We start from the raw sequence: 25,950 nt of genomic DNA, 5'->3' as shown, positions 1-25,950 counted from the left end.
CCTGCCCTTTCCCAATGGATTTGCGATTGCCGGTATTCTCTCCCCCCCCTCTTTCCCACTTTGCTAGGAAGTGGACAGGATGCAGGGGACCACCTACTCGTCTGGGGGACTCCGCACAAATTCGGGAGCCTCCCGATCATTCTGGGAGTGTAGGCAAGTATGTCTCAGAGCATAAAGTCCGGGAAACTCCCAAATCTCAGATGGCACTCCCGGAATCTGACGCTGCTGCCCACTGACAGCTGGAAGATACATTTCATGCTAAATTGCGTTATCATGGCCACAGTGACGCAATTGTAGTGCCAGGCCCTCGCACTGCCTGGCTGCCGTCTTCACTGGACTCTCCTGGAGACCCCTGCCGTGAACTCTTCTGACAGAGTCCTGCAATGGCTATAACACTAGTCACATGTTTGCCAGGCTCAGGACATTATTCATGTTACCAAAGATAATAAGGATCACACCTAAAATCTACACCTGGGAGTCATCTACTATCTCCGTAATGGGATGTAGTTAATATGCCGGTGGTCGGGATGCCGGCTGCTGATATACACTTGCTAGGGAAATGTGTGTGACGATAATGAGGTTTACTATTTCTTATGTTCTCCCCAATGATGCATATTTTATATGTGGTAGAAAAGCGTATAAGTGGCTCTCTCCGAGTTCCGAAGGTTTGTGTTATCTGGAAAGAGTACTCCCAGAGGTTATGACCCTTACACATGGTGAAATGCTTGGTATTCATAAAAACACACCATCACCATATCTTCGCCCGGCAAAATGCCAACACCGCTATGCCGAAGGGGATCAGGATACTGGCGTCGGCATCCTGACCGCTGGAATCCCAAACTAAGGATCTGGGTAAGTATCAGCGTTAACCCAGGGATGGGGTGGTTAGGTTTAGGGACCCGGGGGGAAATTGGGGTTAGGCAACCCCACGGGGAGGGTTAGGGTAAGGCTGCGGGGAGGGGGGTTAGGCACCACCGAGGGGGAGGTTAGGGTTAGGCACCCCCATCCCCCGGGAGGGTTGGAGTGCGGGAAGGGAGGTTAGAGTTGGGCATCACCCAGGGTGGTTAGGGTTAGGGGGGGAGAGAGGAGGAATAGCGTACTTACCTGCTCTTGCCGGGATGTTCACTCATTGGGCTTCCGGTATCAGGATTTGAATTGGCGGCTATTCAGCCACAGCCACAGGTATTTCATACCCATTCCTCTGTAATAGAATAGATTTCTTCAAGCAAAAGCCACTTGCTTTACTAGGGAACAACCATTAACATTTTGGCCAGTGATGACATCTTAAATTTAATATTAGGCAATTGGGACATGATTTAAAATTGCAAGACCTCCGTGTCGAAATTGAAAGAGCTATACAGTATATGTTTTGGGGGATGGTTTATTGCCTGTTTAGCAGTGTGTTGATTGACATTACTGCTTCCCAAGAGGGCCCTAAATATCCACTTTAAGGCACCAGGCTGCTTGCTGGGATTCCTGAATTACTAAACATCTCACCAATCTTCTTCCCCCAAAATTCAAAATGTCTGTTTTCTCACATTGGTGTCCTTTAGTATAATTGTTTGCCCTTTCGTTCTGTAATGTGACGTGCAGAAGAGAACTGAATGTCAGCCTGTAGCAAAGTGCATCTAAATTTAATACTGCAGAGTCAGGGAATATTTCTGTGAAAGGATCAGCTTAGATAGATAGGAACCAATAAGCAATTCAAATGGAGGTACTTACTGAGCAGCTGCGATCACTTCTAGACTGATGCATAGGCCTCTGTATCCATGAAAAGCACTTGACAGATAAACTGGATAAACAGTATGCATAATATTCCTGAAGCAGGCCATTCATTTGCTAGCTTCCTCTAGTGACTGCCTTCTCTGCTTTATATGGGAACGTTTGCCAATTGCATACGATCTATACATTAGACCAAGGTTTAGCAGGGACTTCATCCCTTACTGATGCCACTAGTCCCAGTGACTTGTTAGGCAGCAATGTTAATCCTGCCACCAAGTGGCTGTCTACAGGTGAGTGATACTTATGAAGGGTTTAGTATATTATGTTGACATGGACAGTATGTCGACATTGAACATGTCGATATGTTCAGAATGTCGACGCTGATTTATTAATGTTACTCAGACCCCAATGGTAACCTAAAACTAATGCAAATGTCAACATTTTGACTGTCAACTTTTCATATGTCTACATTCTGTCACTGTCGACATTTCAGCTATGTTGACACAACTGTTGACATTCTGATGTCAACATGGTCACTGTCTACTTCTTGGCTGCATCTCCTTACAAATTCCTCAGTGAAGTCACTGATTCTATGGAAATGGCTGCATCCACTGTGTATAGACAATAGGCAGAGTTTCCATTCCAGAAATGGTGGAAGAAAAGTTTACAGGTATTACAGCTGGACATATTTGCACAGGTCCAGTTTGTGAATAGATCAGTTAAGCCATATGGAAGGAATAAATGAGGTTACTGCCTGTTATTTGCTATCATAATTCTTAAGTTTCTTTAACCTAAGTTGTAACTAGCTGTTGTAACTAGCAATTCTTAGTCAAGTTCCTAAGGAGGGTCACTGAACAATCTCCCATAGGTGTAGGAAATGTTACACTATATATAGGGACATATTCATGTAATTTTGCAGGAAATCCTTCTTACGTTCTAAGGATACTTAGCTTTTGCAGGGATCCCCCGAAAACAGACTTCCCCACGAAGTAAGAAGTAGACCTCAGCAGATATTTCTGATATCTGCCGCAGTCTCCCCATTATTGACCACAAAAGCAGTCCCCATGGGGGATGCTAAACTGTCAAATTTAGATGGTGTTAGCCCACTGTAGCCTATGGGCTAATCTTACGCATTTTTTTTTCAGAGTGATTTCCTCCAGATCCCTCTCTGTTGGCTCCCACTGATGCATGTGTAGTCCGAGGCTGTGTATGCGCAGTACTCTCACCGGGTCCAAACCCAGAAGCAAAGTGATAGTTTCCGGGAGTGCAGTTTTGGTAATCGGCGCTCTCTTCAGAGCTCAGTCCGAGTAGTTTAAGTGTTAAAAGATGATTAGAATTGATTTAGGTCTTTGTAGGGAATCTGTATGAAATACCGACAGTCGGGATCCTGGCGGTCAGAATCTCGGCGCCGCGATCCCGACAGGGTTAACATACCGACACTTGTCGGTCGGTATGCCAACCCCTCTCCCTACCATAACCCTCCCTCTTTGGCGCCTAACCCCAACCACCCCCCCATGTGCCTGAACCTAGCCTCCCCCTCCCCACACCCTAAACCTAACCCTCCCTCCTTAGTACCTAACCCTCCCCCTAGTGCCTAACCCATAAACCTAACCCTCCCCCCAACCCTGTCGGGATGCCAGAGCCGGGATTCTGACCGGCGTCGGTATTATGGCGCCGGTAACATAAGAGTCGGCATCCCGACTTGTGATAGCAGGCGATCCTCTATAGACAGAATATAGTTACATTATGCTTTCCACATTTTTAAATTTTGGTTAAGGTGTAAAAACTATGAAATAACTCAGATGGAATTGTGCACAGGGACTAGAAACAGTGGACCTGATTCTGAGTTGCGAGTAAAGAAGAAAAAATATATCTTTGCACATTGACAAACCATGTTTCAAAGAAAGGGGGCAAATACATACTTTTTTTTTGCATACATGGTAAATACTGGCTGCTTTTGCATGCAGCCCACAATTGCTGGACAGCTTTATTTTTACACTGCAATTTAGATTTGAGTTTGGACATGCCCCTCTCAAGCCTAACGGGTCTATTTACTAAGCAGTGTTAGGAGAAGTGAAGAGTGAAAAGTGATAAGGTGCCAGCCAATCAGCTCCCAACTGTCATTTTTCAAACACAGCCTGTGAAATGGCAGTTAGGAGCTGATTGGCTGGTACCTTATCACTTTTCACTTCTCCTAACACTGCTTAGTAAATAGACCCCTAAATATTTCTGTACATTTTAAATCTTCCCCACCTGCAGTGCAACAAGGATTTGCCAACTCATCCCAAGCCATCTCTATAGGGTTTAGGTCAGGGGCCAGATCATGTGATGCAGCACTCAATCGCTCTCCTTCTTTGTCAAGTAGTTCTTACACAGCCTGATTTTGGTTGTTGTCCTGTTGGAAAGAGAATGACAGCTCAGCTAAATACAAGACAGATCGGTTGGCATGTTGCTTGCTTAATGCTATGGCAGCCATGTTTGTTAAGTGTGCCTTCAACTCTAAATAAATCACCAACAGTACCACCAGCAAAGTACACCCATAGCACAGCACCTCCTTCCCATAAGTAATGGTGGGAACCAGACACCTCACCTTCTGTGCGGCCCACGAAGACATAGTGTGTGGAAACAAACATCTCAATTTTGGACTCATCAAACAAAAGTACAGATTTCCAATGGTCTGATGTACACAGGCTGCATTACTTGACCCAAAAGTCTCCTCTTCTTATTTGTCTCCTTCAGTAATGGTGTATTTGCAGCAATTCTACCAAGAAGACCTGATTCCCACAGACTCCTCAGAAAAGTCAGATGTGGCTGCCGGTTAACCCAATGAAGCATTTATTTGGCCTCTTTAATCTCAGCCAACTTCTAAGGCCAGTGACTGTAATATCCCGTGCAGCTCGGGTAATTCTTGGACTGCTTTTCCTGTGGTGTCTCTCATGTGAGCCAGTTTCATCAAAGACCTTTATGATTTTTGCTGCTGCATTTGACACAACTTTCTCAGTTGTAGCAATATTCCTGATTGGCTGATCTTAATTCTTATAGCAATGATAACCTGTCATTTATCATTGCTAAGTTGAGTTATTATGGACTACTACAACCAGAAAAGATTGCTTTCTACCAAGTAGGGCTATGTTAGACTCACTCTAGAATGTCATAACACAACTGATAGACATTAGACATTAACAAACAAATAATTCCACAAATTAACTTTCACAGGCAAACATTTTCTGATTGTACATTTAAAATGATGATTTAATTATTGTGGTTCAACATTTTCCACCTCCTAAATGTAATTGAAATTCTATCCCTACGGTCAAGATTCTAACGCATGTTGGTGAGTATTCTAACCCTAACTCATCCCTCCCACAGGCTAACCCTAACCGTCCCTTCCCCCAGCCTAACCATCCCCTCCAGCAGCCTAAACCTAACCCTCACCCTAGTGCCTAACCATAAACCTAACCCCTAAGCCTAATACTTACTGTCAGGATTCCGAACTTCAAGATTCTGGAGCTGTATTCTGATGCCCATTGGGATTCCGGAGCCGGTATTCTGACCGTCTGAAACCTGAGTGTCGGGATGCTGAATACATCCCTTCTAAATATGACAATGCTTGCTGGGATGGATTCAAAAGACAACCATATTTTACCCCATTAAAACTTTAATTTTGAAAAAAATTCATACATAAACATCAACTTCACTATTTGTATTTGTCTAAATAAATTGAAGCATTTAAGCATAAGACTTTAGAATGATGATCATGAAATAATACAATATAATAAGTCCACCCTCAGATAAAACTACAGCAAAATCCATTGTCAGTGCTCCCTACTAACGTTTACAGTGTGTCAGCAGACGTGACAGTTCTGCTAATGTGTCAGGGCATCCATCCATCCAATGAGAGTATCGGCTGTGTCCTGTAGACAATAATACGTAAAGTAGAAAGACTCGTTGTTTTTACAGCAATGGTGTATTTTATCCCCTAGCACTTTTAGCTATCTTGTCTTGTATTTATTAACTGGTGTTTCATCAATGCTTCCTTTTAAAATTGATCCCACATTAAGGCGTGCGGTGAACTAAATGGCTGGGGAGGCACTGGCTAGTATCAAAGCCAGATTTACAGATACATATATGCACTCGAGGGTTTATGTGGGCATTATACAAAGGTGCAGCAGTATATAGTGCTGGAGATTTGGTGCGTTTTTATCAGGAATGTGTGAAAAAGGTAGACAGGGGAGGCAGTGCCTCATTGCCATACACTTTTTACACCAGAGTTTTGACTATAAAAATTATTAGAATAATACAAAGAAGATATTTATAATATTTTCTTTAGATTTGTCTTATTTTTATAGTCAAAACTCTGGAGTATAGTGCAGTATGACAGGAGAGGCTCTGCCTCACCTGACCGTGCATCAGTGCATTAAGGCTCATTTGCTAACTGCTGAATAAGCAGTGCTACAGCCTATTATCTGCATCATTCACACATAAATATGCCACTACTTTCTGGTTTGATATTTTCCCCATGCAAATGCCCTAAATGCTATAACTTGACTACCCCTTTACTAATTTCAACTAAAATACTGTAATTACCTACTGTAGTTGCTGCCTGTGGATGCAGTTCCAGTCTTTGTGCACTGCATAATGCAGTATCTCATTCATAGGATTAAGGGGTTGTCTCTGATGTTACCAGAATACAGAAAGAGATCCATAGGCTGCAATAGAGGCCCATTATTCATAGGTAATGTCTATGGAGACTGCAGCCAGGAAGTAGTAGAGTAGACTCACTGCAGACAGTGTACGTGGCCAGAGAAGAAACAGTCAGCTCAGTGGTAGCAGTCGAAGCGGTCAGCGGGATGGGACCAGATAGGAACACTTCTGGACACTTCCCATCCGAGATTACCTGCTCTGGACAGATGTCCTGATTTCTGGTCATCCCGTAGTAATGCCAGAAAGGTGGTAACCCTAGCCGACTCCCGGGAAAGAGGCAGCCACATATTGCATCCAAGATGGCTGATGTGAAACTGCTTTGCACGGATAGAGTGCTTTCATATAGGCCATCTTGAATTTAAAAAGAGGCACACGTCCCTTGCGCACGCCTATGCCTAGTACTGAAATCCTGTACTGGTCAAAGTGTCAACAGGTGAAATGTCAACAGTCAAAAAGTCTGAAGCCACCCGCACAGGGACATTATTAGTTTGAGAGCTGCTCTGGTGTCCGCCTCTAAGATGGGGACATAGAATAGATTACAGGTAGACGGAAGACGTTCTGCAGCTCAGCACAGCCAATTGCTGCCCATTGCGTGTGGTCATCCAGGCAATGTCACATTGCTATTGGTTGAGCTACAATGCCATTCTGTCTCTCCCTGTTTGTTCTTAGAGGGGTGACGATTCACCTCTAGGACACAATTGATAACACAATCTTAGAACTGTGAAAGTGGAACACATATAGATCTGTCTATTTCAAATCTGTCTATATTATATCTATCTCATATCATATCCATGTATCTCATATCTATCTATCTATCTATCTATCTATCTATCTATCTATCTATCTATCTATCTATCTATCTATCTATCTATCTATCTATCTATCCAATTATCACAGTCTATCTACTTCTTATCTATCAATCCATCTATCCAATATCTGTCTGTTCTGTGATTTTTTTTTTTAGTGCTAAAACTCAAAATTAGTTTTTTTTTTGTAGTGTGACATTGTTTTATGGGGCCCCTTTTTAATTTTTCACCTAGGGCCACGCAAATCCTAGAGCTGCCTCCGTTTAAGATTATCATGATGGCTGAAGAGGTTTGTCGTCTAGTCCCATCTCACAAAGGAAATATGTTACTTTATTCAAAAGGCTATTTGTTTTCCAAGAACAAACAAAGAGGAGATATCTGGTACTGGCATTGTACTGAAAGAAATAGTGGACAGTGTCTTGGTTTCGTTTGTACGACGTTTATTGGAGGAGAACATAAATTACGCTCAGAAAAAATGCACAACCATGTACCAAGAATGGAGAAAAGTGATGTAGCGGATGCAAGGGCGCTAATTAAAAATCTTGCCAAAAATACGGCGGAGTCTCCTGCTCAAATTATACAGGCTGTTACAGCATCCATGCCTACAACAAGTGCAATATATATGCCTAGCAGAGATGCATTAAGACAAGTTGTCAAGAGGATCCGAAGAGAAGTCAAGACTGCACCGCCTGCAACCTTACATGAAATCAATGTGCCTGTTAATTTAAGAGAAATAAATGGCGTAAAGTTCCTTGGAAGAGACGACAAGTTTGGCCATGAAAGGATTCTTTTGTTTTCAACAGAAGATAATTTGCGCAAACTCCAGCAAGCGCCTTATTGGATTATGGATGGGCCATTCACAAGTTGTCCAACGCTATTTAGACATGTCTGTACAATTCATGCTATGGTTGGAACGAACGTGGCAACGCAAACATTTGTTCCTTTAGTGTATGGCCTGCTTTCCAGCAAGAGCGAAGAGTGCTACACCAGATTTTTGCAGGATCTGCAAGATTACGCAGCTGACTATAATATTGAGTTAGCGCCACAGTATATTCTGACTGATTTTGAGATGGCCGCCATTAATGCTGTAAAAGGGGAGTTTGAAAAGAGTACCCATAAATGTTCTCTCTTTCATTTTGGAAAAAATATTTGGAACAGTATTCAGTCCTTTGGATTAGAAACTGAATATGGTGAAAACAGTGAATTTGCATTAAAACTGAGGCTCCTGCAAGCCCTGGCATTTCTTCCAGCAGGTGATATCCCCGCTGCTTTTGAAGAAGTAAAAAAGGTTCTACCAGAAAAAGCAGCCCCGGTCGTTACCTATTTTGAAGAATATTTTGTCACCGGAAGACTTCGTCAAAATAGGCAGAGCCAGCCAACAAGAGCCCCTCCTCTTTACCCACCTACTATGTGGTCGTTGAGTGATAATCATGACCTTGGAATTCCTGGCATACAAAATGAACTTGAAGGATGGCACAGACGCTGGAATAATATCCTGGGGCAGGAGAATTTCGGAGTGTATAACCTAATTAATTCAGTCATCCAAGAGCAGCAAATCACAATGTCCAAAATCGAGAGAATAAAAATTCAAGCAAGAGAACAAGCCTTACAGACTTGTATAGCACTGAAAGACATTGTTGACGTACTAACATTTTTACAGAACATCGCTTATAATTCTGTTCTTCATTGCATTTAACAAGCATGTTTTATAAGCTAACTCGTTATGAAGGGACCTGGTACAGAATATAAGGGTTCTGGGTTGCCATGGCAGCATGCAGCCATTGTATCACCCCAGGTTTACCACCCACCTGCTTTACAATTAGACTACAGATATTAGCAACAAATACTAACATACTAATCAACTGTTGACAATTTGATGGCTGACCTTTTTGTACCTGTCAATATCCCAGTGTTGACATTTTCACTGACGGCATTTTCAATGTTGACATTTAATCAACATTCTGGTGTCGACATTTTGATCGTTGACATTTTCACTGACATTTTGTACCTGTCGGCATTTTCAATGTTGACCTTGTCACTAATGACATTTCGTACCAGACCACTCAAATCATGGTATTCTCTATAGAGGTAATAATGTTGCCTAGTAGAGTCCTGGGTAATTAAAGGATTCAAACTGTGCATGCAGATCATAAACCCAAGTGAATACAGAGAAGAAGTTACTGTGGATATTCTAATAATAGATCTAAACTCGCACTATATTAACTGTAGTTATGTGACACACACACAAATATATCTGATTTACAGATGAGTACAATATGTATCCAATCAATAACTTAAAAATGAATGAAAAGAAAACCAAGCCTATTGTGACCTGACAGCAAAGGTGTACTGTCCATCTAGCAAACCATTCTGTTGAATCTGTTAGTTGCATTAGGTACATCAGTCAGAATACAATATATATGTACATTTAGGGTGTAAATGCTGTCTGAAGTAATTCCTTCTCTAGGGAAAAAAAAAACATTGTATTCCTTCAATATATCGTCCTGAAAATAATTTTTAATTATTTAAAATTTTGGGGGAGATTTACCAAAGTTTGGAGATTAAGGGCCTGATTCAGACCCGCTCGCTAAGATGCCTACGCTCGCTGCTGCCGATGGTATGCAGTGTGTATGCATTGTGCGCATGTGTATGCATCGCAGTGCGCATACCTTAGCGAACGTTCACAATGCACCTGCTCGCTGCACATAGACAGCCCAGCAGAGTGAGTGACAGGAGAAGCCGTTTGTAGGTAGTAACAGGGGCTGGCCATTAAAAACGGGAGAGTGGAGGTCAAACGCAGGCATGCTTGAGCATCTCAACGGCGTTTTAGAGGTATGCATAATAATAAGACAGCATCATAGTACACATCACCTGGCTTGTTTTTACACTGAAGAGCTCACAGTGCTTGCGGCAGGGTATGGTCAACCTCAAGCATTGTGATAGCATCCGATGTACCGATGGTTGCATACACTTCCTGGACATGATGTGCACAAGTGGTCGTCTTAAAACAGGTTGGTGGGTGTCTGCATACTCTATGTGATCGCTCTCTAAGAAATACTGGGTGTGCTAATGCATTGCTGTGCGATAGCACTGCCTATGCAATTTGCATACACATCGTGCGAGCGGCTCTGAATCAGGCCCTAAGTACCAACCAATCAGCTCCTAACTCATTACAGGCTGTGTTTAAAAAATGACAGAAGCTGATTAGTTGGGACTTTATCTCTGCAAGCTTTGATAAAACTCCCTTATTTTTGTCTGATTCTTCCAAATCTTTCTTAAATAATCATAACTGTCTCAACCACATAGTTGATAGATCTTGCCCTACAGTATTATTATTATTATCGTTTATTTATATGGCGCCACAAGTGTTCCGCAGCACCTTACAAAGTACATAAACAGATTTATTTACAGTGACGTACAGTACAGTACAATACAATACAATACATTACAGGACATGGATACTATACATTGCTACATTCGCAACCATAACACCCAGATAAGCAACAATGCAAAGCAACCAAGTGTTAGGTGCCTTGGTAGAGAGTAAGAAGTAGATGAAGGTAGAGTAAGGAGAAGCACAAGAGGGTAGAGGGCCCTGCTCATAGGAGCTTACATTCTAAGGGTACTTATAACCAGTCACCCAGATACATGCAGAAACAAATTATCAATGCAAAAATCTAACATGAAGGAAAAAGAGGGGAAACGTTCGCATCCTTTCCAAGGGAAGCGATTCTGGATTGGATTGCTGAGTCTTAAACTTGATGGCTCAGAAAAATAATGTCGTATTTTATATAAATAACATTCTGATCTCTATAGAGAATACTGTGATATGAATGATAAGTTACTACTTTATTTATTATGTGTTAGAGATCAGATATCTCCACATATCAATGGCTCTTTTGGTAATAGTAGTATTAGTACAGTTGCTAGTAGTACAGGTTCATCTATGTTATAATTCTATGTTTGTGTAACCTGCAGTCAGGGACAATGTTAGAATAGTGTGATCTAAGGAACTGCTCAAGGTGCCTCAAGGGAGCTTTTAAAGAATATGGAACTCTCTGCGACGAGCACTTCTACACCCCACAAGTGGATTCAGACTTTTTGTTTGGGGAGGGGGAGCAGTTTACCAATTATATTGGGCTCGGAAGATAGATAGTTAAATACATTGATTTGTGTATCTATGGATATCCTTTGCTGTATCCCCCACGTAGGATATACACTTTGTTCTGCATCTCCTCCTCCGTCCGTGGGACCCTGCAGACAATATATGCGCATATAAACCTCACTCGTGTTATTGTAGTTATTGAGTTTGTTTCAACAATATCTATCACAGTACATTGGGTTTGTAATGTATAAACAAAAGAAAAACCAAGCACAATATAAGTTTAACCATGTCTACAGCCCCACATGATCAAATCCACAAAACACAGTATAACCCCAAGGCTAATCTCCAAGGCAAATGCAGGACGCCCTCCTCCAGTTACAGCTTACATCCAAGATTCCACAGCTTGATCCACTGACAGCAGAAGGAGAAAGGACAATTACCTGAGTATCTGTCACTTCACAGCACAAAGGCCCTCATAATGCATTTCTACGCTGGGGCTGGAGGGAGCTGGGATCTTCTCCGAATATTGTTCAAGCATATGGCCTTAGGTTCTGTTTATTCAGATGTTGACGGCAGCAGGTTTGTGATTGGGTCTCGCCTACCAATGAATTACTAAGCTGCATTTTAAATGCACCTCCTATTTAACAATACAGTCACTGGCTACTTACTGTTTTGTTTTGTTTTTTAGCAGTGGGGCAATCGTACTACACTACCCCCTGCCAGATCCGCAACTGTCATTACTCTGTTCAACCACCCATTTGACTTTATTATAGCTCCTAATTGACGCCATTTTGGAAAGACTGCAATATTTTAGGACACAAATCCCCCTGTCCCATTTTCCAACCAAAATATCACTCATTTAGTTCTTATGAAAATAGATCTATCTTGATGAAACACTGTATTGGCAACCAAAAGACTGGGAGTGGAGAGGGGCTCAAAATTGATTAGTGTGAAAGGCTATTTGCAATGTCACTGATATTGTGTGTAAGTTTGTATACACAGTGGGCCTAATTCAGACCCGCTCGCGAGCGCTGAACGCTCGCAAGTGGGTCGATGTTGGCCCAGTGTACATGCGCACGACGGTGCCGGTTCCATCGTGCGCATGTGCGAGACTCGGATAGCGACGGGCAAGCCGTCGCTATGGGTCTCGCTACAAAGGGGGCATGCTGTCGCTGGTGAGTGACAGCATGTCCCTTTGGTGGGCGTGTCGGGGGTGTGGCTGGCCAGACGGAGGCGTTCCCATGGGAACGCCTACCGTCTGGGGCCTGCCCCACTGACATCACAAGTGATGTCAGTGGGAGTGCTTTCGGCTCTGATAGAGCCGAAAGCACTCCAGGGCTTGTGGCAACGAGACCCTACCACAAGGGTCTCGTCGCAAGCCCGATGGTCACGATGGTCTTGACCATCGCGACCATCTTCCTGGCCGCTCGCTATAGCTGTGGGTGGTCGCCCACAGCTATATGAGCGGCCACGAGGCCGCTCTAAAAATTCAGAAGGACGGCCCTGATTCAGAGCGAGCGCTCTGTCAGAGCGTCCGGCTCTGAATCAGGGCCAGTGTTTCGTGCACAGGTCAGCAAAAAAATAGATATAGGCATTGATGTAATAATACAAGAGGAAGCCAACATTGATCACTGGAAAAACAATACTCACTGTATTAGTGTCAGCTTAAATCTAGGAAACCTGATATTTTCATGTATATTTTAGCCATGAATAGCGAATATGTAGTTTATGCTGTTAGTTCCTCCATTAATGTTGGTAGGACTGCTGTAAGACATTAGTGGAAAATGTTCTCTTAAGTAACAATAGAATGTGATTCTCTATAATAAAAAAAAGAAATAAAACAAAATTTATTTTATAACTTATTTTTATTTCTGCTAATTGGAATCATTCATTAAGCTGGGCATCCACTATACAATTATCTGTCAGATATCTGGCTGGTGGGAATGAAAACCTGGTAATGTATGGGAGCAAATGACAATCGCCCATTTGCTCACAAACACTGGAAAATAGGCAAAAATGGTTGTTTAGACAAATTGGTTAAAACACACACATGTAACCAATTTGAATATTTTGTTTGTCCTTTTTTCAGTGTTTAAAACCATATGATCGACTGTCATTGGCTCCCATACATTACCAGGTTTTCATTCCTACCAGCCAGATTGCACAGATATCTGACAGAAAATTGTATAGTGTATGGCCAGCTTTATATGGCAGGGCTGGAGAGATCGCTGACATCTTTCGTGATTTGTAATAGAGTTTTCTGAATGACAGTTTTGCTAAATGCTTCAAATATTGTTTTACTGTAAATGGTTCTATATGATAAGTATTGTTTGTGTATATGTGTACTGGTATGTATTATCATATGCAGACAGCTTGGGATTTGGGTTTTTCATATATACCTCCCCTATAATTTGGAGAACAATGCCTAAATTATGCTGAATTTTATTTAAAGGTGCAGCCTTCCCTTTCCCTACACTGCCCGCAGTATTCCTCATCTCATTGGTTAGCAGAGCTCCAGTCCTTATAGTGACAGTGGGTAGAGCCACTCGGTGATCATGTCTGTGCATTTGACATTGTCGCTGAATAGGAACAATTTTTATTCCTGTTTGCTGTTCATAGCTTTCTGGATTAATGGGTTTCTGGATAAGAGAACAATTACACAGTATTGTGTGTTACTTCAACATGACCGTCATTGTACTATTCCTGTGTCTTTTCATATAGAAAGAGTTAATGGTACATTTTCCAGACAATATGGGCTGTAGAGCACTGGTGTTCTGTGTCTGTAGCAGAATGTGGATATATAGATTAACATTTAGGGGCAGTCCTGTGTGCTTTCACATTAGAATGCGACACAATATCATAAAGTAATAAAATGTAATATAATAATATTGTTGTGTCTTTGTACTTTTTCTATAAGCATCACTGTAACTTTAAAGATCTAGTAAGTGTTTATTAATTGCATCAATGCAAGTTTGTCTACATCATAATTGCCTACTATTGAAAAAGTATTTCTGCAAGATTGTGAAAGCAGCACCTATGAGCACGGCGGTAAAGTGGGTGTGTCCTGCTACATTTGGGGGGCGTGTCCTAAACTGACTTACATCCAAATGTAAATGAGCCCCAATCAGTTAGTAAGATCTGCTTGTTGATGAAAACACACTGACACTTTTCAGAAAAGTCATGTAGCCTTAGGTAGTATTACCAATGCAGGGGAATGATACTAATTATCCCATTTGAATGTATGTATCTGTGTTTTGTTTTGTTTTTTATAACAGCTTCATATTGGGGGTAAGCTGCAATCGGGGAGATTGCTAGGGGTAAATTTACTAAAGTGAGAGATTTTAGAAGTGAGTTTTAGAAGAGATGTTGCCCATAGCAACCAATCAGATTCTACTTAACATGTAACTAGCACCTTCCAGAAGATAATAGCTAGAATCTGATTGGTTGCTATGGGCAACATCTCTTCTAAAACTCACTTCTAAAGACTCTCACTTTAATAAATTTGCCCCCTAGACTTTTCAGGCAGTCAGGGAGATTGCTGCTATTTCAAGGAGTCTCCCTGATAGTCAGGGAGAGTTGGCAAGTATGGCCTAAATGTATATACCGATGTATTGCCAATAGGATGAGGTTATATGCAGCCTAATGCTGACAATGATTGTCAGAAATATGAAAATAAACAAATGGTCACTGATATCATAATGTGGGATAGATGGGCCTTCTATATGTAAAACCTAATAGTCGAGGAACAGTTAGCTTCTGATTTCAAATTGAACTGTCCTATTTTACTCCATAAATGAATTACTGACATTTTCCTCACTTAGAATATGCTATCATGAAGTAGGCAGCCAGTGAATCTATATGATATAGAACTACAAGTCAAAGCCAAGCAGAGGCTATCGGTCTATTTCTATCTGCATAGGATTGGATAATTGTCTTCGTATAATACACTTCATACTTGAGAATATTGTATTGCAGAGGTAAGCAGGCTTTCTGGCTATTGTAGAACTACAAGCTCCAGCATGACCTGGCCAATTAAAACTCATCTCAGTGCTTTAGATAATTGCTTTAAAGGATAACACATGATATAACTTATTACAAAACAGGAAGTATGATATATAAGGTGTGTTTGATAAAGGTACATACAAGTAAAATATTTTTTTTTAAAACCACCCAACACCTTAGTATGAAGAAATAGGCAACATTATTATTATTATTATTACTAATTACAGGAGGTAAGCAGCAGCACAACTAGCACCCTCCCCCGACATCTAACTTCCTGTTTGTCGGGCTACAATAGGAGAGGGGGAGCCTCTGTGTATGCATTGCTTTCCTCCAATGCAAGCTAGGCCAGGGTCGAAGCAAAGTGGACTTATAGGGGGGAGGCCTGGCTGGGATCCTTCCTCTGGCAGGGGTGGCTCCATGCAGTGGGCATTTCCATTGTTCACGGTTGCTCAAGCTGCTCACTGCCCTCTGCTGGACGGCACCAGCATACTCTTGTGTAAGTTAGGCCAGCCGGTGACTGGTGCCAGCAGGTGTACGGTGTGGGCAAATTATCAGGCTGTGCACCCATGAAAAAGCCCTGGTGAGACCACTGATAATATTAAAATGCAGAATAATATTATATTCAAAGGAAAAATTGGTTTAAGCTAATGTATTCTAGTGTTCTTCTATCTCTCATTGTATGGTGCCCCACACAATACAAGGTCAACATGCACATAAAAAAATATTATTGTGTAAATAAGCACAGTAGAACCAACATAATCGGCAGAAAATGAGACTTTGGGCCAAATGTAATAGGGTGAGAGTTTAGAAAAGTGAGAGTTTCTGACACTTTTTAAACTTTGCCAATGTAATAGAGCGAACTTGCATGTTTTTTTAGACTTAAAAAACTCTCACGATTTAAAATCTCATTCAGATGTTTTCCCATTTTGAAGATAAAACTCAACCAATGTGAGAGTTTACTGCTAAACTCTCACATTTTCTAAACTCTCACCCTATTACATTTGGCCCTTTGTCTTTTGAGGAATTCGAGGAATACTGCAGCTCCCCAGCTGACCCCTGATGGCGCTGTAGTACAATGTGCATCATGTAAAATATTTAGCAGTAAGTTACATAGTCAGATTGTTGCAGCCATCTTGCAGTTGCTTTGAGAACTGCAGGTCTTTGCCCTCAACACCATCGCAGGACTGCTGGACAGTTAAGAAACTGCACACACTATGGTAGGTCATTTTCAGGGGATTAGAAAATAGATTTCAGTTTAGAGTAGCTTGTGTTATTACAGATTAGGAAGTACATTTAATAAATTAATATAGTCTTGTAGAACATGGGATTATAGTGAGCTCTCCAAAAGTGATGAAATGTTTCTTAATTGGTATTAGCTACACTTGAAGTCTAATAATACAGGCTAATTCCTCTGCATTGTAGTAACAGTACCCAGCTGGGAACTGTCCAGAGTGCTGGTGCTGAAACAAATATGCGGTTTTCTGGCTGACATTCATCTGTCTTATCACCAGGGTGCCGGCATCCAGTTCTTAAGACATACCATCAGGTTAGGTTTTAAAAGCAACACATTTCTTCATCAAATAAATCAAATACAACTTAAGCTTTGTTAATTGGTTAATAATATTTTAGCTTGCAAAATCCTGATATCCAGGCTGATTTTTTTTTCCACATTAAGTTTTTATTGAATTTTCAAAACGTGATAACAGAAAAGAAAAAAAGGGAAGAAGGGTAGGGGTGGACACAAGACATTCCAAAGTATAAAAATTGGAAAAAGACAGGCACAGAGACATAAAACCAAAACATGGTACAAGCGAATGCACATGGAAATCAACAACAGTATATTATGAGTCGAGCCAGCCAGCTGGGAATTCATTCAGATTAAATGGAGGAGGGAGGCAGCTCATATTGGGACGTGGTGAGGGGGCTCCTTTGCCCTCTGTGACATATAGATGGCAAGGATACCCCTTCACAATAGGGGAAGAGGGATTAGTGGAATATGGAACCTCCAGGGTTTCCATTTCAATGTGGTCCTGAGGGCCTAATTCAGAGGAGTATGCAAATCCTGTCATGGTTGCGATTCTGTATGCAGCGGTCTTGCATAAGTATGCTAATGTTGCAGCCATCGGGATTTGTACAGAGACACCCACTGGCTGCATCTAATCTGCCGCTTGTGTACAAAGACGCACCATTGGTCTCACTATTGATCATCTGAGCGACCTTATAGATGCTCAGAATGTCGTCGGAAGTAAACCGCTTAGGCAGTCGCAGCCTGAGACACATCCCCAAACTTGTCATGACACTCCAGCGTTTGACTTGCCACACCTTGTTACCTCCCACAAATGGTCCATGACTGTTGATCAGTCTGTATCCAAATCCACATTGAGATCACCGTCGTTATTCAAGCTTGGCGCATTTGCAGTGCGACTCATACACATGCGCAATGCTCAACTGCACAAATATTGGCGTTGCCTACACCTCATGCCCTGAATTTTCTAAATGAACTAACAAATAAGAGGGAGGATGTTGGTTTTCAATTCTAGGCAATAGTGCCAGGGCGGCTGATATAAAAAAAAATTCCCAAGTACATAGTGGTCTGAAATGAAAGGGGTTGCCAATAAAGTAAGGCCAGTACTGGGTTAGGGCAAAGAGTATAAGAGCGTATACCTCCCCCACAGAAGGGGCTCAGGACAGGGCAGACCCAAAACACTTTCAGAATGGTTTGGTGGGAGCTAAGTAAAGTCTATTCAATAGTTTGATAAGCATTTCAGTGTGGTTCACCTTGACATAGCAAATGAAGTAAGATGTATACGAGGGGGAGTCAAAAATGATCTGGACTTCAGTTATATTGAAACTTATTTTGGCCGCAGTGTCTTTCCATACTAAGTCGCGGTCTCCCCAGTCACTGCTGTGCAGGTTTGAGCATGTTATGTCAGTTCATTTGTGACTGTAGTGCAAGAGAAAATGGCTGCCCCACTTGTGATTTGCACGAGAGAAGAGCAGCGTGCAGTGATTAATTTTTTTTGTGGTCTGAGGGTGTGTCTGGTGCCAATATCTATCGAAGACTTTGCACAGTATGGAGAAAGTGTTTTGTCATGAAGAAGTGTGTATGACTGGATAGAGAAGTTCAAAGAAGGTTGCACAAGTGTCAGCCATGAAGAAGCCAAACGCACGTCCACGACTGATGAGAACATTGAGCATGCGTGTGAACTGATTCTGTTGGATAGACGAGTGGCAGTGGATTATGTTGCAAATCATTTGTAAATCGGGCATGGCTCTGCCTATGCAATAATCCATGACAGAAGACAGCAGTGCATTCGTGGCTCGCAGCTCAGCCTAAAACATTTTTTAATGAGGGAATACGAAAGCTTATTGACAGATGGACAAAGTGTATTGAAAAGCAGCGAGATTATGTTGAAAAATAGCGTATTTTCTGAAAGTTGATTAAAATAAATTCTACAGCCAGAGTGAGGATAATTTTTGACTCACCCTCGTAGATTACCTGAAGGTCTGGGGGAGACAGGCACCACCTCAGGAGCTAAAAGGGCATGGTTCACCACTATTAACCTTGCGGTTCCCATCATAGGCTACAATGTAGCTGTTCCCACCATAGACTTTCCCTCCATTGAAGCTCCATACTCGCACATTTTACAACCTCAGACCCTATTACATGTTGCCCCTAGTGTTAAATGACCAAGCCTTTGTTTACAGTCAGTGTACTCCAGGGGGGTATTCCTGCATTGTGGAGTTTTCTAAGAAGGTGTTAAGGAAAGGGACAGTCATGTGCTAAATTGTGTTTAAGCCAAACTGGTTTGGATCATAGATATATGAAAATAAGAATTCAGTTGAAATGTGAGTTGAATTTACATTTTGTGAAAGTTATCTGATTTGTGTACTAGTCCTTTAGATCTAGGGGCAGGATTACATTCTGCTGTATTGTGTCTTCTTACTATAGAAAAGGGCTGATATGGCTCTATAGTGTGTAAGAGGAGTAGACTTCTATAACATCTTGTATGCTGTGGAGAAATAAACATCTATGTGTTTCAAGACGCCTGCATCTGCTTGCATCCTGTGACCACCAGAATAGTGTAAAATGCTATTCCGTTCTCTGACTGTTCTGAATTGAGCTAGATAATAAAAAAATTGTGCTATTATGATGTAGCGTTAGGGATGCCGAAACAGAGAAGCCTGGCACTTAGCCATGTATTTGCAAATATATGCAATAAAGATCTCTGAATTTCTATTAACATGTAGCATTCAAATCTTTTTGCTGGATTTTTTGCAGTGTGCTGGAGGGAATATTTTTTTTCTTTTCTTTTTTTCTAGCTTAGAGTAAACCCCTCCCTTTACAAGCACCTGTCAAAAACTATTAGGTTGATTATGAGCAACCACTACTTTGTATTGCTGTTCTGAATTGATCCCAGTGTCTCCAAGCTGAAACCCTCTGCCAGCTATTCTGTGCAGACTGGTCCTTAGTCACGGACCAGAAGTAGGCGGCTCCAGGTGTCTATAATATGAACCTCTGTGGTTCCAGGTGTTGGTGTAGGAGCCTGGTAGAGGCAGCGTTACCCGTCCTCTATGCAGTAAGAGGGAATCCCTAGGAGTGGGGAAATAAGCGCACTCGGGTTACTCAGGGATGAAAAAAGACTAAAAGAGAAAAATGTGTCTCCAGGAGTGTTGTTAGCTTTATGGTGTTGGAAAGTGGATAGGACCAACCTTATCTTGTGGGGGGAGTTAAGCCCTTTAGATTAAATGTAAGTACTTAAACCATAGGGAGCTAGGGAGAGGGAACAACCCCATGCCGTACACTGGAAAATCTTGGGGGAGCTAGTCTCCAAAAAGGAAGAGGAGGAGATAAGATTTAGAAAGGAGGTTAAAAACAAATTAGCACTGGGCTACAGAAGTTGTTGTAGGGACAAAATACGGTAAAATGGTTAACGGGATAGGCTGCAGTTATCCCCACCCATGAGAGCAAATATATAGCAAAACATAGGAACAAAAAAGCTTTGACATAGAAAGCGAAAAGAACTAGACATAAACATTGTGACATATATAGCTCGAAACAGCACATGTCCCAAATGTAATAGGGTGAGAGTTTAGTACATGTGAGAGTTTAGCAGTATACTCTCACATTGGTCGAGTTTTATCTTCAAAATGGGAAAACAAACTTGTATGAGAGTTTAAATCTTGAGAGTTTTTTGAGTCTAAAAACATGCGAGTTTGCCTGTTCTCGGACTCTTTACATTGGCCGAGTTTAAAAAGTGTGAGAGATTACTGCTAAACTCTCAAATTTTCTAAGCTCTCACCCTATTACATTTGACCCCATATGTTAATGTAAAAAATAAGGCATCAAAATGGGCAGTATAGTAAAAAACTGATCAGAACATAGTAGACTATAATAAGAAGCCCAATAAGACTAACCGGTACTAATGCAGTAAAGGACTAAGGCCTATATCACGTAAAACAGAAACCAGGATTCGCCATTCCTTCAGAAGTTTGACACCACCCTCCAGAGATGAGATTACATAGGTATTCCTGTCTTTGTGAACATGGAGCTTGACTGAAAAACTCCAGTTGTACTGGATATCCTGTGCCCTGAGTGCCACAGTGATGGGATGGAAAGAGTGCCATTTGTTGATCGTATGATTCGAGAGGTCTGGGAAAAGTTGGAGATTGCCCATGACTTCCGGACCTGCAGCCTGTTGGGTAACTCTGAGAATGTCTTCCTTAACATAGAAGAAGTGAACCTGGAGGAAGGTATCATAGGGTGAATTTCCAGAAGCAGATCTAGGTTCCAGTGAATCCAGTCTATGAGCAAGTGGCGATCATCCGCAGAGTGGAGTAGCTTCCGGAAGAGGGTAACAGCGCAGTTTTGGAGGACATCATTACACACGGAGTGAGGATTTCTCTGATTTTAACATTGTTTCTCCGGGACCTGTCTTCCAGATCTGCAAGCTTACCCTTAACTACAGAGAGCTTCAGCAGGACTGTTATGAGATGTAATAAGATCGTATTAGGAAGCCACCAACTCCTGCACTTTATTTTCTAGATGGTTGGAGTGGTCCTACAGGCCCTTGATCTGTTGAACAGAGGTTTGTGGATCCGCAGTGAGGTCTACCCAAAAGGCTTGGTGCATCTGGTGCAGCGTGCGGATTATATTTGGTCCCTCCGAGAGGATTGGGCACAGAGTAAAGGTGGATGCTGGAGTGGAAAATTTTACTGGGGATGCCCTTGATTGCTTGAAGGCCACTGTTACTGTGTGAGTGGGGAACTGGATCGGGGGGCAGGGGTAGACCTTCTGCCATTTTTAGGAGGCATGGTGGTACCTGGAGAAGTAAGGGTGGAACACTGGATAGCAGATATAATAGCATACAGCAGAATATCAAATATGAGTGGTGGCAATGACAGTCACAGGTATCATTTTGCTAGAGATATCCAGGCCGTTGGAGCGTAGAAGAGAAAAAAGCACTCACTATCCAGGAGCCATGGAGTGCTCTGGGAGATGGCACCCAGAGAATATGAGAGGTCTGCAGTGTATGGAAGAGGGTCTGGCAGCACCACCTGGGTATGCAAAATCATCTCTATCAATGTTGATAGCACAGCTGGAGACATAGCAGGCTTGGAGGAGGCCCGCAATGTGGAGTGCCTCAGCAGGCAGAAAACCAGCAGCCACTGTGGAGGGCCGGCACACCAAAGGGGCCCCTTTGTATGAGGAAATTCTGGAGGATTCCTGGAGAGAGGTAAGAGGGCAGCCAGCGGGTGAGGAGAGGACAGGCAAAGCACTAAGGAAGCAGTGGCCCTCACTACAAGTCCCTGACACACGGAAAGGGGGAAAGCTCAGTCCTAGCATACTCAAGCTGCAGCCAGGTCTGAGTAGGTACTCACGGCTGGAGTAGATGACCATTCAGCTGTCTGGGTGGTCAGGAATCCCAGGCGGTGGATGAACAATGTTTCATGGGTGGCATTGGGGAGGGAGAGTGAATTCCACTCATAAGGAGGGATCTGTGTTTGTTATAGGTAGCAGGCTAGTACAGAGCACTAGGCAAGTGCGTCTGCCATCCTCAGCCAGCAGGCGACGTTCCCCTATTGAAGATGATTTTTAAATGTACACATTTGGCATTCAGCTGTTGCTGATATACAGCAGCCCTTATTGTATTATTTATTTATAATTTATATCAACATAATGAGAGTTATACACTGAAGTGCCTAAAGTCATGGGATAGCAGTATGTAGGTGACATCACTGTACTGTGATGATGTGGAAATGCTCAGACCTGCATCAGTTGTAATCTGACATCTCATGAGTTAATTTGAACATGCTTATGGCAAGACGATGTGAATTATCGGAGTTCAAATGGGGCATGATAGTGGGTGCCTGACGGATGGGACATTCCATTTCTGAAAATTGTGGACATTCAACACTCCTTGATTTATGGTGTCACATGTGTATCGGGAATACCTCATGGAAGGCATTACCACCCACCATGGGCAGCACAGTGGCTGACCACAGTTGCTTAATGATTGTGACCAGCGGCATTTGGCTGTGGTAACAGACAACAGACAAGCTAAACTGGCTCAAATCACATCCACATGCAATGCAGGAGGTACCAGACGAATATCCAGAAGGTCAGTGCAACGTTCTTTAGCTTCCACGGGATAGATAGAGCAGAAGACCCACCAGAGTGCCCTTGTAAACACTACAACACCAGACAAAGAGTCTCACCTGGGCTTGTGATGTCGCTGGGGGCTGGCAACATGAGGCGTGGTCCGATGAGTCCTGGTACCGGTTGTTTCGGGCTGATGGTAGGGTTCAGGTGTGGCACAGACCCCATGAGGCCTTGAACCCCAGTTGTCAACAAGTTACCATGCAGGTTGGTGGTGGTTCCATAATGGTGTGGTGTTCACGCGGCATGGGTTGGGTCCACTGGTCCACCTGAACATGTCATTGTCACAAGTCACAGATGGGTAATCGATGTTTGCCAAGTACTCGGGGTTGGCGAAGTGGTATTCACCAGGGACCCCCGCAAGGAGGCCCTCTGCCCAGGTTCCCTCGTACAGGTGCTGGTGTGCTCGGGAGCAGGGCCGGCCTGAGCCTAATATTTTCGGTAAGCGAAGATACATTTTGGCACCCCTGGCGAACTTTGCATGCGCCCAAGGTGTATGCACCCGACAAAGGAAAGGGGTGTGGTATCATGGGAAAAGCCATAATCACGTGCGTTCTGACACACAGTGGTGCCCCTTATACAGAATGCCCACATTAGTGCCCCTTATACACAGTGCCCACAGTAGTAGTGCCCCTAATACAATGCCCACAGTAGTGCCTTTAATACAGTGGCCACAGTAGAAGTGCCACTTACACAATGCCTACAGCAGTAGTGCCCTTTACACATAATGCCCACAGCAGTGGGACCCCTTATGCAGTGCCCCCAGTAGTGGTGCCCCTTCTGCAATGCCTTCTGCAGTAGTGCCCCCAGTAGTAGTACCCCTGTAATAGTGCCCCCAAAAGTAATGTTCCCTGTATTGGTGCCCCTTGTAGTATTGCCCCAAACAGTAATGCCCCCTGTATCAGTACCCACAGTAGTAATGCCCCCAGTAGTAGTGCCCCAATAGTAATGCCCCTGTAAAATTGCCCCCAGTAGTAATGCCCCCTGTAAAAGTGCCCCCAGTAGTAATGCCCCCTGTAAGAGTGCCCCCTGTAAAATGTGCCCCCAGTAGTAATGCCCCCTGTAAAATGTGCCCCCAGTAGTAATGCCCCCTGTAAAATGTGCCCCTAGCAGTAATTCCCCCTGTAAAATGTGCACCAGTAGTAATGCCCCCTGTAACTGCCCCCAGTAGTAATGCCTCTGTAAGCGTGCCCCCAGTAGTAATGCCCCCTGTAAGCTTAACCCCAGTAGTAATGCCCCTGTAAAATGTGCCCCAGTAGTAATGCCCCCTGTAAAACGTTCCCCCAGTAGTAATGACCCCTGTAAAATGTGCTCCCAGCAGTAATGTCCCCTGTAAAATGTGCCCCCAGTAGTAATGCCCCCTGAAAGTGTGCCCCCTGTGAGTGTGCCCCCTGTAAGTGTCATGACGTCTCTCCCATAGTGCCTGTGGGGGGAGCCGGACGTCGGAGCTCAGGTGTGAGCTCCAGCGCCTGCTGCTAATCGGAACTATGGGAGAGACGTCATGACATCTCTCCCATAGTGCCCGTGGGGGGGAGCCGGAGCTCAGGAGTGAGCTCTGGCTGTCGCTGCGGGGGAAACAGCCGGGCGCCCGCTGGTAATTAAATCTCAGTGGGCGCCCAGCAAATGAAGCCTCCCTGCGGCGGCCAGGGGGGTGGGGGTGGGTGAAGGAGGAGTGTGGCGGCGACGGGGGTTGCGGGAAGGACTGTGGCGCTGGGGACCGCCGCCCACAGCGCCCTTTGCTGGCTGGCACTCTACGCACCTGCGTAGTCAGCATAACGGGCCGGCTGGCCGGCCCTGCTCGGGAGTGCTGCTGGAAGTACATAATCGAACATATGAGGCGTAGTCGACAAGCCAAGTCAGAACCAAATGGACAGTGAAGTACCAGGGAGAAGGCAGAATCAGGTCACACAGAAGTTGAAGTCGATCTAGGAATCACCAAATGCAGTACCAGGGGATCAGACAGAAATGGGTCACAAGGAATAGCCAAGGTCGGTAACCGGTAGACGATAGCACAATGTCAAGGTACGCTGGAGCAAAGTATGAGCCTATACTCTGGCACTGGAGTGCTCCCAGTAACTCCCTTATATAAGTCAAGGTTCAATTCTAGAGCCAATCAGATTTCCCCTATTACCGCGTCTGGTCCTTTAAATCTTAAACAGAGTGGCACGTTCTCCCCTATGGGAGCCGCGGCCGCCTGTATGCGGTAACCACTGGAGGAGAGCTGCTGGCAGCGGGCACCGGGGACATCCCGCCCGCTGTCCTTTGCCAACCGGGACCCGGTTCGGCTGCGCTGTGACAGTCATTGAACGGTAACTGTTACGTTGCATTGCTTGATGATTATTTGCAGTCTTTCATGGACTTCGTGTACTACCAGAACAATGAATATTCCAGCAGGATAATGCACCGTGTCGTTGTTCCCCAGTTGTCATTATTGGTTTGACTAGCATTCTGGAGAGATACAACAAATGGTGTGGCCACCATGTTCGCCCGACATTAACCCAATTGAGCATTTATGGGACATGGTGGAGTGATCCATTCACACTCAAGATCCTGCACCAACATATATCGGAGGTGTGGGAAGCTAGACGGCATGGGTCAACATCTCTCCAGAGGTCTTCCATCCACTTGTGGAATCTATGCTACATCAAGTTTCTGCACTTAGCTGGGCTAGAGGGGGTCCTACACGATACTAGTCATCTATCCCATGACTATTGGCACTTCAGTCTAGTTCAACAAGGAGAACTTGCGTTTGATTACTCTTTTTTGCTGAAATAAATGTTCATTACATTTTCCAAAAAAAAGCTAAATATTCATTAATTACACACAATTGCGATCCTGTACAAAAATATAAAAATGTTGCAGTCTGTGCAATTTGTATTCACTTGCTGAGTCCGCCGCTTCTTTAGACACAACAAGACACAACAATCGATCACTAAGCTTCAGAGTAACCC

The 25,950-nt window shown here is 43.4% G+C and overlaps 1 protein-coding gene across 2 annotated transcripts in view; it reads left to right on the top strand.

The window, feature by feature from the left end:
* The window catches only part of NMNAT2 (nicotinamide nucleotide adenylyltransferase 2), a 69,732-nt gene that overhangs the window by 9,423 nt on the left and 34,359 nt on the right, over positions 1-25,950 (top strand). The window contains exon 2 of one of the 2 annotated variants that reach the window (XM_088447209.1): positions 7,467-13,274. The exons of the other annotated variant lie outside the window; for it this stretch is intronic. Within the exon in view, the coding sequence (XP_088303335.1) occupies positions 7,507-8,928 (1,422 nt within the window). The 5' untranslated portion in view covers positions 7,467-7,506 and the 3' untranslated portion in view covers positions 8,929-13,274. Of the gene's footprint in view, positions 1-7,466; positions 13,275-25,950 lie in introns of those variants that run through there. 2 annotated transcript variants of the gene reach the window in all.

This window comes from Taudactylus pleione, unplaced genomic scaffold, assembly GCF_031769625.1.
Source record: "Taudactylus pleione unplaced genomic scaffold, aTauple2 ptg000423l, whole genome shotgun sequence".
NCBI lineage: Eukaryota > Metazoa > Chordata > Amphibia > Anura > Myobatrachidae > Taudactylus > Taudactylus pleione.
Note: the sequence above shows the minus strand (reverse complement) of the source record. Positions and strands in the feature narration are given on the sequence as shown.